The sequence below is a fragment of the Heterodontus francisci genome, chromosome 4, assembly GCF_036365525.1.
Source record: "Heterodontus francisci isolate sHetFra1 chromosome 4, sHetFra1.hap1, whole genome shotgun sequence".
Classification (NCBI taxonomy): Eukaryota; Metazoa; Chordata; class Chondrichthyes; order Heterodontiformes; family Heterodontidae; genus Heterodontus; species Heterodontus francisci.
In genome coordinates this window covers 170,224,770-170,238,313 of record NC_090374.1, presented here as the reverse complement: position 1 = coordinate 170,238,313, position 13,544 = coordinate 170,224,770, and the positions used below count along the sequence as shown (strand labels likewise).

Below are 13,544 nucleotides of genomic sequence, written 5' to 3'. Positions count from 1 at the left end.
GCTGGAGATTGCAGAGAAGGTTAGCCGCAGCTATGTGGACCTCCTGATCACAGTGTTGGAAGAGATTTAGTGACCTAATCAGGTCAGGAAAGGTGAGTGGTAAAGAATATTCAAGTACATCCTAATGTGTGCCTAATCCCAACCCCTTTTACTCTGCCTTCCCAGGCCTACTCCTGCACATCAATCCTCATACCAACCTACCTTGAGGCGCACCATCCCTTTCTGACTAGACACCTCCTAACGTTCTCATCTGACCATCCACCACTAAAACTCACCCTCGTCTTAATGCAGTTTCATACCTATCCCTCACAGTGACCCTCCCCACACACATGTTGTTCATCCATTCACTCAACACTTTCCATTACTCTAATTGATGGGTCTCTTCTCTCCCTCCTTGTAGGACAAGAGATCTCAGAACATCAGGGAGAGACAAAGAACTGGAGATGACCCTCCAGCCATCTCCATGTTGACAGCTGCAGAGGAGGCGGCACTGGAGATGAGCCAAGTCTCAACATGCCTGGTCATCGGAGATGGAGAGATGGGGGCCTCACAGCAACCTGGTTACAGAATTAAATGTGTCACATGGCATAGAACACTCATTCATGTTGACTTGATGTCAGCAGCCACTGAAATATGATCATGTGCACATTAATGACTTAATACCTTCTTATCTAAACAGTTATAAATCATGTCTTTCATCTTCCATATGCACATCAAGCGTCCCTTAGGAGGTGGCACAAAAGGAGGACAAAGACTCCTTAGAGGAGGTCACTCACTCTGAGGGTGCCCAGACACAGGACGAATGCAGACCGTCCACCAACTCCGGACATACACCACGGTAGGACCGCCAAGACAGCTAGTTGGGTTCTGAAACCCAATGAAACTAATGTGAGCAAGAGCAGGTGGTGGAGACAGATCATAGTACAGAGTCCCATCAGAAGAAGTACAGTCGGCTTTTTCAGCCGCATTGCACGTGCTTGGAGAGAGATGGAAGGAATCTGTCTCAAACATGGGTGCTATGATGTTGCAGGCCTTTGTGATCATGTCTATGTCCAAAGAAAGAGTGGCCACCTGCATGGAGAATCAAACACAGGAATCAAATAAAAGTATGCTGGCCCTCACCAAGGCTTGCACTTTCTGAATGTCACCGTAAACAGACTGAATGAAAATCAAGCCTTGGCCCTTCAGCAGCTGTCGTGCTCACGTGAAGTGCAGCGATTGAAAATACAGAATCCAAACTGAAGAGTTATAAAAAAAAAAAAAAATTTGACTTTTCTTGTACAAAAGTGGACAATGTGCTGCAAAAATGGCCACCGAACGTCAAACGACCTGGCCCTGTGTATTCAAACTGTCTTACTATCTGTTAAAGACAAAAGGATTCATTCCAAGCCAAGAGGTGTCAATTACACCCAACCTGAACACATCAAGAGACATTTTTGAATTGAATGGGTTCTTCTGAAACAAAGAAGGTGTGAAGTAGCCACATCCTGGGTCATTGTTGGTCACCATAGGGAGGGAGCTCTGCGTCTCCCAACAGAGGCAACATTTTGACCTTAAAAAGTAACTCTGGAGAGAGGGGGAGGAAAATCAGAACAACATCACAAAAGCCTGTCCAGCTGAGAGCTGGGAGATCCAGCAAAAGCCACAGAAGGGTCGTTGCTGTGAATTCTACACTGAACTTGTTACAGCAGAGAACTGAGAGTGATTCCCATCTCCAGATTGAAGTCGCAACCATCAGAGAATTCTACAAACGACCTAGGCCTACAACTTTTAAAAGAGAAATTGACCTCTGAGAAGATTCCACAGGTTTGCCATGAACCCTGAACACCAACCTCACTTCAAAGCACTTACCCTTTTTCCTCTCTATCTGTCTGTTTGCGTGTGTGCGCACACACACAGTGAATGCGTGTGTGGGTACGGTTGTGACAATTTTGGGAGTAAATATTGCTCAATAAATAGTTAATCTCTTTTAAACCTACAAGAAAACATCTCACTGTTTGTTTATTTGACAAATAAAACAAAGGGGTTTTAACCCCAGTAATACAAACACTTGCTGCAGTCAGTTGGGAGGTGAACAGTGGGTGGTTGGTAGGTAAATTGGCCATTATAAATTGTCACTAGTATAGGTAGGTGGTAGGGAAATATAGGGACAGGTGGGGATGTTTGGTAGGAATATGGGATTAGTGTAGGATTAGTATAAATGGGTGGTTGATGGTCGGCACAGACTCGGTGGGCCGAAGGGCCTGTTTCAGTGCTGTATCTCTAATCTAATCTAATCTACCACTCATACCCATTACCACCTGGCCATAACACCCTCCACTGGTGTGTAGCAAAGTGCTCTCCAGCTCGTTGCTAGCAGGGAAGTGCAGGTGGGTCATGAGAGGGATGATGGAAAAAAAGGGCCTGGAATTGGAGACTCTGCTGAAAGCACTTACACTTACTAGTGCTCACCAACACCCCCCCCCCCCCCCCCCCACCTGCTACTTCCTGTCCCGATGGCTGAGTCTGCCCCAGTTGTAGGTAGGACAGTCTTTGGCAGGGTCCTCACAAGCTCCAGAACCCAGAGGACATTGGCCAAGAGCATTTCAGCACTCTGAGCAAGGATCTGAGCAGCCTGCCACTACCTCTGCTGACGCCACAGGGGTTGCACTAGATAGGAGTAGTAGAAAAGGAAGTGTAAAGAATTGTAGTTACACAATGGTGTGCACATAGGTGTTTAACACAATGTTAGATTGTTACCTTTCTGCTTAATTCTATGATATTTGTTTACATCATTTTCCTTTTCGCCCATTTTTGCCTGCTGCCTGGCAAGTGGCCTTTTCCCTTGTGAGGAATGGGAAGACAAATGCTCAAGATGAGCAATGAGTGTATGTGATAGGGATGCTTTGTTGATTGTAGGACTGCTGGGGGAGTAGGGGGGGGGGCAAGTGATTTCAAAATTTGGCTCCAAGCTGGGTGCACTGTTTCATTCTAACTGAACTGTGCCGGAATTAGGTCATCCTAGGCAGCTATGTGTGCTGCTGTTGGTGCCCTTAGCAAGTTCCTCCTCCTCTGAAGAGACAGTGCGCTCAGCACCTTCTTTCCCCAGAGGTTCCAGGCCTCGCTGCTGTGCTATGTTGTCCAAGGGCAGCACACCACTATCATTCTCGATACCCAAGCTGGTGCATTCTGAAGGGCACCCCCAGATCTGTTCAGGCACCAAAAGCGCATCTTCAGCATTTGGCTTGATGACAGCTTTCATAGTTAGGTGGCAATGTCGAGTTTCCCAGCGAGATATTATAGCTAAGCTTCCAGAGTGGTAGGGCAACTAGGACAGCAACTTCCCGATTTCTGCCTTTAACTGCACATGCGGTCATTGGACGTTGTTGTTTGATTTACATGTTAGTAATGGTGAGTGCTATTAGCCTCACTGCTATTTCTACAGCAAATCAGATCCATAAGTATATTTCTAGACCTTTGTTTGGACAGGTTGCTTTGTGCATAACTTATTTACTACATGCTCTGTTAAATCTTGCTGTGTATTGACAGATGGTTCGCACTCTGTGCCTTTTCTTGACTCCAACTGAACGGAAATGCTCACGACTTGCTAATGCCAGTGATTCTTTCAAATACGATACAGGTCTGTTTGTTCAGGGCCTTTTAAAGGTAAGATTACATTCATATGAAATATCAATGTGTTTCTTCTCTGCTGCAATTTAAGTTACTTTCTTTTACCCCATTACATACTTTCATTGTCTTCCTTTTATTGGCAAGCACCATCTTCTAGCCTAGAGGACGACAGACCTGTTCTGCAAGTGTTAGTATTGATTTGTCCTCAGTTTTGTTTCCTTTTAAGGGCTTAAGTGCTGAGAGAACTTGTGTTTTACTGCTCAGTGAACTTTTGTTACTGCATGAACTCGGATGGTCAATTCTTCGATTCTTCTGTTTTATATCCGCAGCTTTATACTGGTAATAGGTTCTAGTGGAATGGTTATCTTTCAGTGAGGGCAGGAAATGGATGTGTTTTATCCTGTGGGTTCTTAACTTAATTAGACTAACTACAATTTGGTGTAAAAAATTGTTTACACACTTTTTTCTCCCACCTCTCTTTTCTCTCCACTAATTAAATACAGTAGTCAATAATCTCTAGGCCCAAAGGAGAAGAAATCTCTCTCCAGAGTAGTCAAGTGGTGAGGAGCTAATTTGGGAGGGGGTCCAGGGAGCAGGAGTTCCGTCTCATAGACAATTTGTGAAGTAGTCTCTTTTCTGAGTTTCAGAAAACAGCATGTTGGATGACATCCATTTTGTATCCTTATGAATAAAAACCTCCTGGCAGTAGTCATTGTTGACATTAGCTAGCTCTTGTGCATTCTCATTTTCAACTCCATATAGGTACATTCAGTTTTAATCTTGGGAGAATTTTTTAGTTTCAATTTTGCATGAATGTACACAGCTCCCTCTGAATGAACAGCAATGTTTTATTTGTATAGCAGTTGTCAAAAATGATGGCCTATTTTATAGAGTGCATTGCAAAGTTGCTTATCTTGAGTGTTTCCCTGAATAAAAATGAGATCAGTTATCTTGTTGCACTTCTTTTGATCTTACTATTATTTGTTATGATTGTCAGACAATAAGTGAGGGCCAGATATAATTAAATATGTGAACAATTCATTAATAGCCAATAATGGAAATTACCCAGAATATATCCCTGAATATATAAATAAGTAATTCTGCACTATGGAACAGATGGAGATGGAACAATAAGCACTGTCATTGTATAAAACTTTTAATGCCAATATAAGTAGCATGAGAGTGAGTCAATAAATAAGAGGGAAAAAAACAACAGATAGACAAAATCTAGTGAGTTGCGAGCTTCGAGTCAGGAGATCCCAGTTTGAAAGCCTGTGGAACTTAATATAATTTCTCATCTTAACCCTACTGGTAGTCTGTTAGTTTAAACCAGATAGAATGGTTTGTTCTTGTATTCAAATGAAGTTACATAGAATAACAATAGGCTCGACAAACTTTTGAACCTGTTGCATGTTTCAAGATATTTTCCAGTATAATAACTTGGTTTGTAGCTTTCACAATTCCATATTTTCTTTTTGGCAAATGTTAAAGCTCAGTAATTCCAAATTTACCTTCAATCGTTGTTGAAAGCAAATACTTAATACTGATGCTTCTGATTACAACAAATGTGAACTCTCACTTTCTCAGGATGCAACTGGTAGCTTTGTGCTGCCTTTCCGTCAGATTATGTACGCTCCATACCCAACCACGCACATTGATGTTGATGTGAATACAGTGAAACAGATGGCCCCATGCCATGAACACATTTATAACCAGCAAAGTTACATGAGCCAGGAACTCTTCACACTTCAGAAGACTGCATCAGAAGATGATATGATTCCTGATACTGTAATTCATATGGATGAAAGTTTTACCCCTAATCTGTATGTATTTGAAAACAATTCAATATTTTTTACAGTATATATGCACAGACATATGGTCATTTGCGTGGAATGTATAAGCTTTTGACATACTGCCTATAGAGCTGAGATATTTGAATAAAATCCAGTGTTTGGTGCACTTTTACAGAGCTAGATATTTTACTTTTATATTGTATATTACCAATAGAAATTGTATTTTCGACCAGGATATGTAACAATCGAGTTTTCTAAATAATAACCTGAGACCTGTAACATTTTTGTAAACATTTTGAAATACCACTGTATATTAATTTTAGGAGGAATTGACAAAATACAAATTATAATTATTAATATAGTTATCAAGGGAGAAATTTATCTGTATCCTTCAATCGTGCCTTTGTCACCTTGCCAGATCTCTCATTGGAGGTGAAGCAAGATTCTGTCACTGTTCAATAAGTTTTGCTTTCTGTGGACTGGAAAATAATATGCTGTTCATTTTTGCTGATACTATAACTTACATTTTCATTACTTTTTTGGTGTGGTCTTCGAGGTGAGGGTAAATAGAATATTAATTCTCATCATTTACTGACGAGATCAGGCACCAAGTCAGGTATAGTAGATTCAGTTATCTAGATACCTTGGGACAGAAAGAGTGCCAATAATTTTCAAATGGTCATAGCTTAAAAATCTCAATACAATGTAGTTTGTACAAGTACTGAGACTTAGATGTCTGGTTTTATTTCTACTTTATTTATAGCGAGCTGTATTTTTTTTCCATTCATTTTGCCAGTTGTTAGTCAAAACTGGGTGAAAAAGGTACCTTACAAAGCCAATTTCCAAATGTTGCAAGATCACATTTACAACTTTGGTCTGAGTTCCAGTCATTGGGTTGTATCCTGATGACACGAACCAACCCCGCTATTAAAACTAAGGTTTCTCTTTACAGATAGTTCAGGCACAGTGCAGAACTCCCTTTACATCAGCCCGTATGTACTGACAATCACAGCCTCTGATGACAAACCCTGACCTTTATATCCTATATTTTAAAATGTGAATGAAATCTATAGTGGAGACTTGCCTAGTTAGGAGCGATTTACACTATGGCTTTTTAAAATAAAACAAAGATGTTCAAAGCTAAATTTGTAGAAGATTTTTAGATGTAACCCTGCCATCAGTACTCCCATTTTTAAAAAGGTATGAAACTAAAATTAAAAAAACTTGAAATGTATCATTCTTTGGCTGAGGAATTCTTTGGCACAGAGCTGTGAGCAGATTGACAATGCTGCTCGTTAGCTGGTTATTTAAGATTCTTAAAAGCAGTCCAACCTCTGCTTACTGTCTCCCACCTGTCGTAAAGGTCAATTTGGGAACATGTGTAGCTGAGAACTCTGCTGTATTATTCTGGATCAAAACATATTGCTTCTCCATACAATCCTTTTAATATTTATTACTCAATACTTCGCCAAGTAACTCTGACTTGGAAAATAATTGACACATCCCCCTTCAATTAAATGAGGTATAAGAAGATATGTTATAGTATCCCCGCAAGTGTGCCTGGCTGGAGATTCTATGACCCATTCTACTTAACATCGCACATTTCTACAGTTCTCACCACATAGTAGTTTCCCAGGAGTGGTATAATTGTAGTAAGTAGCATTGTAACATTCTGTAGAGCAGTCAGCCGTCCATATGGATGTGCCTAGGATGATGGGCTCTATTATAGTCTGTGGGCCACCTCTTACCCTCCTGGTTGGTTGACTATAACCATCAAACTTTACGTTACTAAATCAAATTTTTAAGTGATTAAAGTTTGGGGTCTCTCAGGTTTTTGTTAAATGGTATAGTTGTGGAATACGGCAACTTCAATTAATTTGGTCCAGGTTAAAATCAAACTTCAGTCTTGGAAATGAAAGGTCATTAATGTAAAGCTTGTACCAGCCAGTTGCTTTTTTAATCTAAATTTTTTTTTACTATATCTTTGTTTCTGTAACTTGTTTATATTTTTATTAAAATTTTATTTCACTAAACTCAGGAATATCTTCCAGGATGTGATGCATCGAGATACATTAGTAAAGTCGTTTTTAGATCAGGTATGGGATATTAGAAATAAGATGCCAGTTGTGAGCATTGTTCACTGATATTTTGATATATAGTTTCTTGATATTTTTGTGAATGATTTGTTCTCATGTTTGGTAATGGAAACATTATTGGTACAGCATTATCTAGATTTGTGATGTAGTTTTTGTCATTTGTTAGAAAAGAATGAAGTTTGTCAAAATAGCATTTTCAAAGTCTTTATGCATATCTGCTGCTTTGATGTAAATTTTAAAACCAGTTCAGTAAAATTCTGAATGAAAAATTTTGTTTTACAGATTTTTCAGCTCAAGTCTGGTTTGTCCCTCAGGAGCATTTTCCTAGCACAGTTTCTCCTTATCCTTCACAGAAAAGCCCAAACAGTGATAAAATACATAGAAGATGAAACGTATGGAAGATTTATTTTCTGTTTTCAGTGTTATTTTAAAACTGCAATACATCACAGGTTTATAAAAATACATCTCTAAACATTTTTCTCAGTAACTCCTCTGATGCTGAGATATTTTAAATGTAAATACAGTCTATCTCTTTTATAATTTTGTTATATCATTAGTCAGTCCATTGAGCATTACTAAATGATAATTTGACATGGAGAAAGCAGTGAGCTCAATCTGGAGTTGATGAGATGCATTCTCAATAAGTTTAAAAGCTTAAGACTGTTACATGAACTATAACTGAATTTGTTCTCCACTTCTCTGCTCTGTGAACTCTGATCTGAAAATAATTGTATACATGACCAAAATATTGCATTCCTGAGACCGTTAATTCCAGCTCAGTTATAGAAAACTAGGACTTATTAAAAGTAAATTCAAAGATTATTTGATCAGAAGTCCAACTCTGAGAAATGAGTATACACAAGATCTACTGTATCAATTGAAGCAAGTAGTTTGGAGTTACCAGCAGTATGATTTTTGTGTAAAACTTGGGAATAAGTTAGATGTTACAACATCATAGCTACAGAAATATAAGGATCCTTTGTGAAACCTTTCAATACTTAGTCATGAATTCAGAATTGTCAGACATAAATAATAGTCGTTTGGTAGTACAGAACTTGAGTATTACTGAAAATAGAGATATGTTGTTGAAGCTTTTTGTCTTGCACTCAACAGGACAATCTGCAATGTAAGGGAAAACAGCAACTTTATAATGTATGAGAAGAGAGTGCTGATTGGTTGGCAAGCGAACTCTGGTAGAGGCGTTGCCATGAAGAATGCTAGAGTTTATGGTGACTGACAGTTAACTGCCAAGCTCTGTTTGAAATTTAAACCAGACAGCTTGACTCTAATTGGACAAGGCATTGCCCTGAGGAATGAACCAGCAAATGGCTGTCACTTATTTTGTTTAGCTGAAACAGGCGCAATGTTAGTACATGTTCCTTCTGTCTACAAAGAATAGGGCCCTTTGTCTTAGTATATGTAGCTTCCAGTACGCGCAGATGTGCCACACTGCGAGCCCTACTGGCAATCTTAAATTGGTTGTCAGAGTAATTCTTAGCACACTGAGGATTATTTAGCAAATGTTGTCCAATCGCAGAATCACATCTAATGTTGGACCCTGTGTTTTGAGTTTTGCAAAGACGGGCCCTGTACTTCTGTTGCGAACAGCGGAAAGGACATGTTGTTTGATACGTGATTGGACAACATTTGCTAAATAATCCTCAGTGTGCTAAGAATTACGCTGACAACCAATTTAAGATTGTCAGTATGGCTCGCACTGTGGCATATTTGCGCATATTGGAAGCTACATATATTGAAGCACAGGGCCCTGTTCTTTGCAGACAGAAAGAACATGTACAAACATTGCGCCTGTTTCAGTTAAACAAAATAAGTTCAAAATGGTTCATTCCTCAGGGCAATGCCTTGTCCAATCAGAGTCAAGCTGCCTGGTTTAAATTTCAAACAGAGCTTGGCAGTTAACTGTCAGTCACCATAAACTGGTGCATTCGCCATGGCAACACCTCTACCAACCAGCACTCTCTTCTCATACAGTATAAAGTCATTGTTTTCCCTTACATTGTTATTCTTGCGGATTGTCTTGAGTGCAAGACTGAAAGCTTCAACAACATGTCTCTATTTTCAGCAATACATAACCAATACTTAAATATCTTGCCTATTAGTAAATACTTGGCATTGTTTAATCAGGAAAGCAGATGGTTTGGGAAAAGTTAATAGAAAGTTGTATATTTGAGTGAATTGGTCATTGTGGGGGCATTTAATTTGGGGACCAGCCAGATGGACTGCAGTCATTTTTGAGCCTGCACTTTCCTACGTTCTAAATTTAAAATGGTTCAGTTGAATTTTTTTTGGCTCCATATGCAATAACTCTTTCTCTAATAATTGATTGTATTTTGAACTCTTGTCAATTGTAACTGTCCACAGTTAAAGTATATCATTGCTAAAAATTTTACTGCAATTGTATTGTGTGACGGGTATCTCCAGCAGGTGTCCCCATTCAGCAACCAAAAATCAAATCTTAAATCAGTAAAAGTACACTTTATAGATAAGTGTATATTGATGTCTGTGGTTGAATCGTCCTTGGCTTTTTGGTGTTTTACTGGAATTTTCTATATTTGAGGAATTAGATATTCCTATTTCCACTGTCTCAGGTGGTGATAGTAGAAGTACATCAGGTTGTTATCATTAATAAATGCTTCCTTTTCTTTGGATGCAGTGACTGCATACTGATTAAAATATTGAGTATTATTAAAGTTTCCACATGCAACTTAAGTTTGGTTTTCCCCTTTTAAATCAAGAATTTGAAATCATACCGTTGAGTATTCTGATACCTTAAATGTGCGGGCAGTCATTTACTTTTAAATTGGGTGGGAGTATTTGCATATTACATCCTTGCGCGCACCCTCGAAGATAAATAACATGTTTAATCATAGGTGAGATATATCTTATTTGCTGTAGAAGCAGAATAAACGGATGTCATCCAGAACCCTCCAAAGATATTATAAGGGAGAATGAGGAGAGGAAATGTGCCAAATGGTAAAACTTTAAAAGCAGGAAAAGAGCAGAGATACTTAAGAATTTCAGACATTTAAATCTTAAGCTGGAAGATAAGTTGATAAAGCCGCAATGGTACTGTTGGTTTTATAAATAGGGGCAAACAGTACAAAAGAAATGACATATTGCTAAACAAATGCAATATGTTGGTTAGACCACAGCTAGAATTTGTTTTCACTAGAGCAAAGATCAAGAGGTGCTCAAAATTATTGAGGTTTTGATGAGATAAATGGAGAAAAAAATAGCTTTACTGGTTGGTGACTGGGGGGATAAATTTACGGTCATTGCAAAAAATTTGAAGGGAGTGCTGAGTAGAAATTTTATTTTTAAATTGGGTTGTTAAGGACATGAATTGTCTTGCCAGAAGCATTAGTGGAGTCATAATGCATAATCTATAAATAGGACAGAAAATATTTGCAAAATGTACAATTAAAGGGCATGGGGAAAGGGCAGTGATATGGGACTAAATGGATAGCTCTTGAGAGCTGACGTGATGACCTGAATGGCCGCCACCTATAGAATTCTAATTCATTTGATGCTAACTGTATTTTGTTCTGTTTACTTTTCTTTAGCCAGAAGGGAAAGAAGCCTTTCAGATCCTTACGCAATCTGAAGACTGACCTTGACCTTACAGTGGAAGGTGACTTGAGTATTATCATGGCTATGGCTGAGAAATTAAAGCCAGGCCTACATTCATTCATTTTTGGGAAATCTTTCTACACAAGCGTACAAGAACGTGATGTACTAATGTCACTTTAAAGACAAGTTATATGAAATGTATTTTGCATTAATATGATTAATTGTGTGCTTGCTCATTGCAAATAGCTAATTAACATGAAGGTATAATTATAGTAGTGCATATATTGAAATCAAAGTGTTGTACCAGCAAATAGGGTACAAAACTTGTATTTCACACAATTATGGAAAAGCAAGTCAGTAACTAGATTCGTTGGTTCATTGCTCGCAATACAAATAAAACCTAGTAGCATTGAACCTAGTCATCTTTTAATTGTAGCATTGTACTTGTTTACACAAAGATTATTTTCCTACCAAACATTCTTTCAGATTTTGCTTTCAGTAACACTTCCAACGCATCTGGCTCAAGGAAGCTACCCACAATTTTCTTTGAGGGTTTTTATTGCAAGTTAAGGATGTAACTATAATTCTATTATAATGCATCAGATTAATCACGCTTCAATCACAGAACACAAAGGTGCAGTAGTGTCACTTGACATCTGTGTGAGATGGTTTGGATACATGCCAATGTGAAATATGGAAATATAACTCTTGTTCTGAACTCCCTCTCCGGTGCACTAAAGCTGGGGCTACCAGACCCTATACATGATCGAGTGCAGGCAGTATAACACCAACTTAATCCAATAATATAATACAATTTTATTCACTTATTTTTCAATATTTTTAAAACATAACCGATATGAAAAAGGAGCAGGAGTAAGGCAAAACAGCCCATTGAGCCTTCTCAGCCATTCAATAAGATCATGGCTGAATTTCTACATCTTGCCCTACCCCTATATCCCTTGATTCCCTTAGTGCCAAAAAAATCTATTAATCTCAGTCTTGAATGTACTGATCAACTGAGCATCCACAGGTCTCTGGGGTAGGGAATTTCAAAGATTTACAAACTGGTAACGGGAAGATGTGGGCAGGGAAGTGACAGTCGCTCCTTGATAGGACAAGCCCAAGAGCAGCAGCATGCACCTTACAGCAGAAAACTCACAAGCTTTTGGTTGTAGTGTCAATGTGTTTTACCTTCTGGAGTGAGCGGCTGATTAAGTTAGCCTGCTGCTGAAGAAGTGTCAAGGAAGGAAAGACCACAACCCAGCCTGCTTTCCAGCAACTCCCTAAAAGACTCTGAGAAATCCATCTTGTCTCCTGTCTTTGAAGAAAGCCTGCTAAATTAATTCTCAATGCCGCCTTAAAAGGAACGTTCTGTAAGATTCCAGTGACCTGTCTGTGTACTCAGAGGCTAGACTGTATGCTAGTTTTGGAACAACATATCTCATCTGCTTTCTTCAAAAATGAGCAAGTAATCAGCCCACGTGTTGTTTTTTTGTCTGTAACAGAACTCTGAATTTTAAAAATCTCATTTTTCCGGTTAACCGGTGTATATATGTGTGTGTGTAAGTGTGAGGAGGTTAAGGTAAAAAGGGGACTTTAAAATTTAAATGTGTGTTTATGCTTTACTTCATTACTAGTTACGACTTGTTTGATAATAAACTGATAATTTTGGTGTTCATTAAAGAAACCTGGTTAGTGTGTTCTATTCTGGGAAAAAGAGTATATGATTGACTATTATTAAGTAGGAAAATTTAAAATATGTTATGACCTGTGGAGCAGTGGGACTAGAATAAACAGTGCACTCTTCCCATCTCAGTCGTAACATATTAATCGGGGGCTCTCTTGCCGAGATAAACCCAATGCCGATGACGCGCAATTGTAAGTGGGGTAATAATAATTGGAAAAGGAATTTTTTAAAAAAGATTTCTTGTGCAATAGAATAAAGTTTACCGGAATGTCTTTAACAGTTGCTGCAACCTTTCTGGGGAAGGAGGATGCATCCTTGAGTGATTTGAGGAACTTACCAAGGTTAAACTAAAGGATTTGGCAGAACTTTTGGTGTTGAGTTAAAACCAGGAGCCAAGAAAGCAAACATAATTGAAGTAATTGCACACCATTTTAAATTGGAAAAAGAAGAAAGCAAACCAGAGGGTAGTGCAGTTGAATTAGCCAAAATTCTGTTACAGATGAGGCAGCTTGAACTTGACAAAGAAATAGAAATGAGAAACCTTGAACAGGAAAAAGCAGTGGAAATAAACAAAAACTTGAGCTTGAAAGAGAATTGACAATGAAAAATCTTGAACTTGATAGAGAGGAAAAGGAGAGAGAAAGGGAATACCAGATTAGAAAGCTGGAACTAAGTCAAAAGAGTGGTCATGACTCCAGTGAAAATTCTGGTGGGGAAAGACCTGTCTCTAGCTCAGGACGCAGTGGAGAGCTTTTAAATTTGTACAAG

General features: G+C 38.7%; 1 protein-coding gene across 2 annotated transcripts in view; it reads left to right on the top strand.

The window, feature by feature from the left end:
• Window positions 1-12,776, top strand: part of c9orf72 (C9orf72-SMCR8 complex subunit) — a 57,739-nt gene extending 44,963 nt beyond the window's left edge. For both annotated transcript variants that reach the window (XM_068030510.1, XM_068030509.1), the window contains exons 6-10: window positions 3,529-3,645; window positions 5,197-5,432; window positions 7,441-7,498; window positions 7,781-7,890; window positions 11,083-12,776. In XM_068030510.1, the coding sequence (XP_067886611.1) occupies window positions 3,529-3,645; window positions 5,197-5,432; window positions 7,441-7,498; window positions 7,781-7,890; window positions 11,083-11,269 (708 nt within the window). In that variant the 3' untranslated portion in view covers window positions 11,270-12,776. The remainder of the gene's footprint in view (window positions 1-3,528; window positions 3,646-5,196; window positions 5,433-7,440; window positions 7,499-7,780; window positions 7,891-11,082) is intronic.
• Window positions 12,777-13,544: the final 768 nt, after the last annotated feature.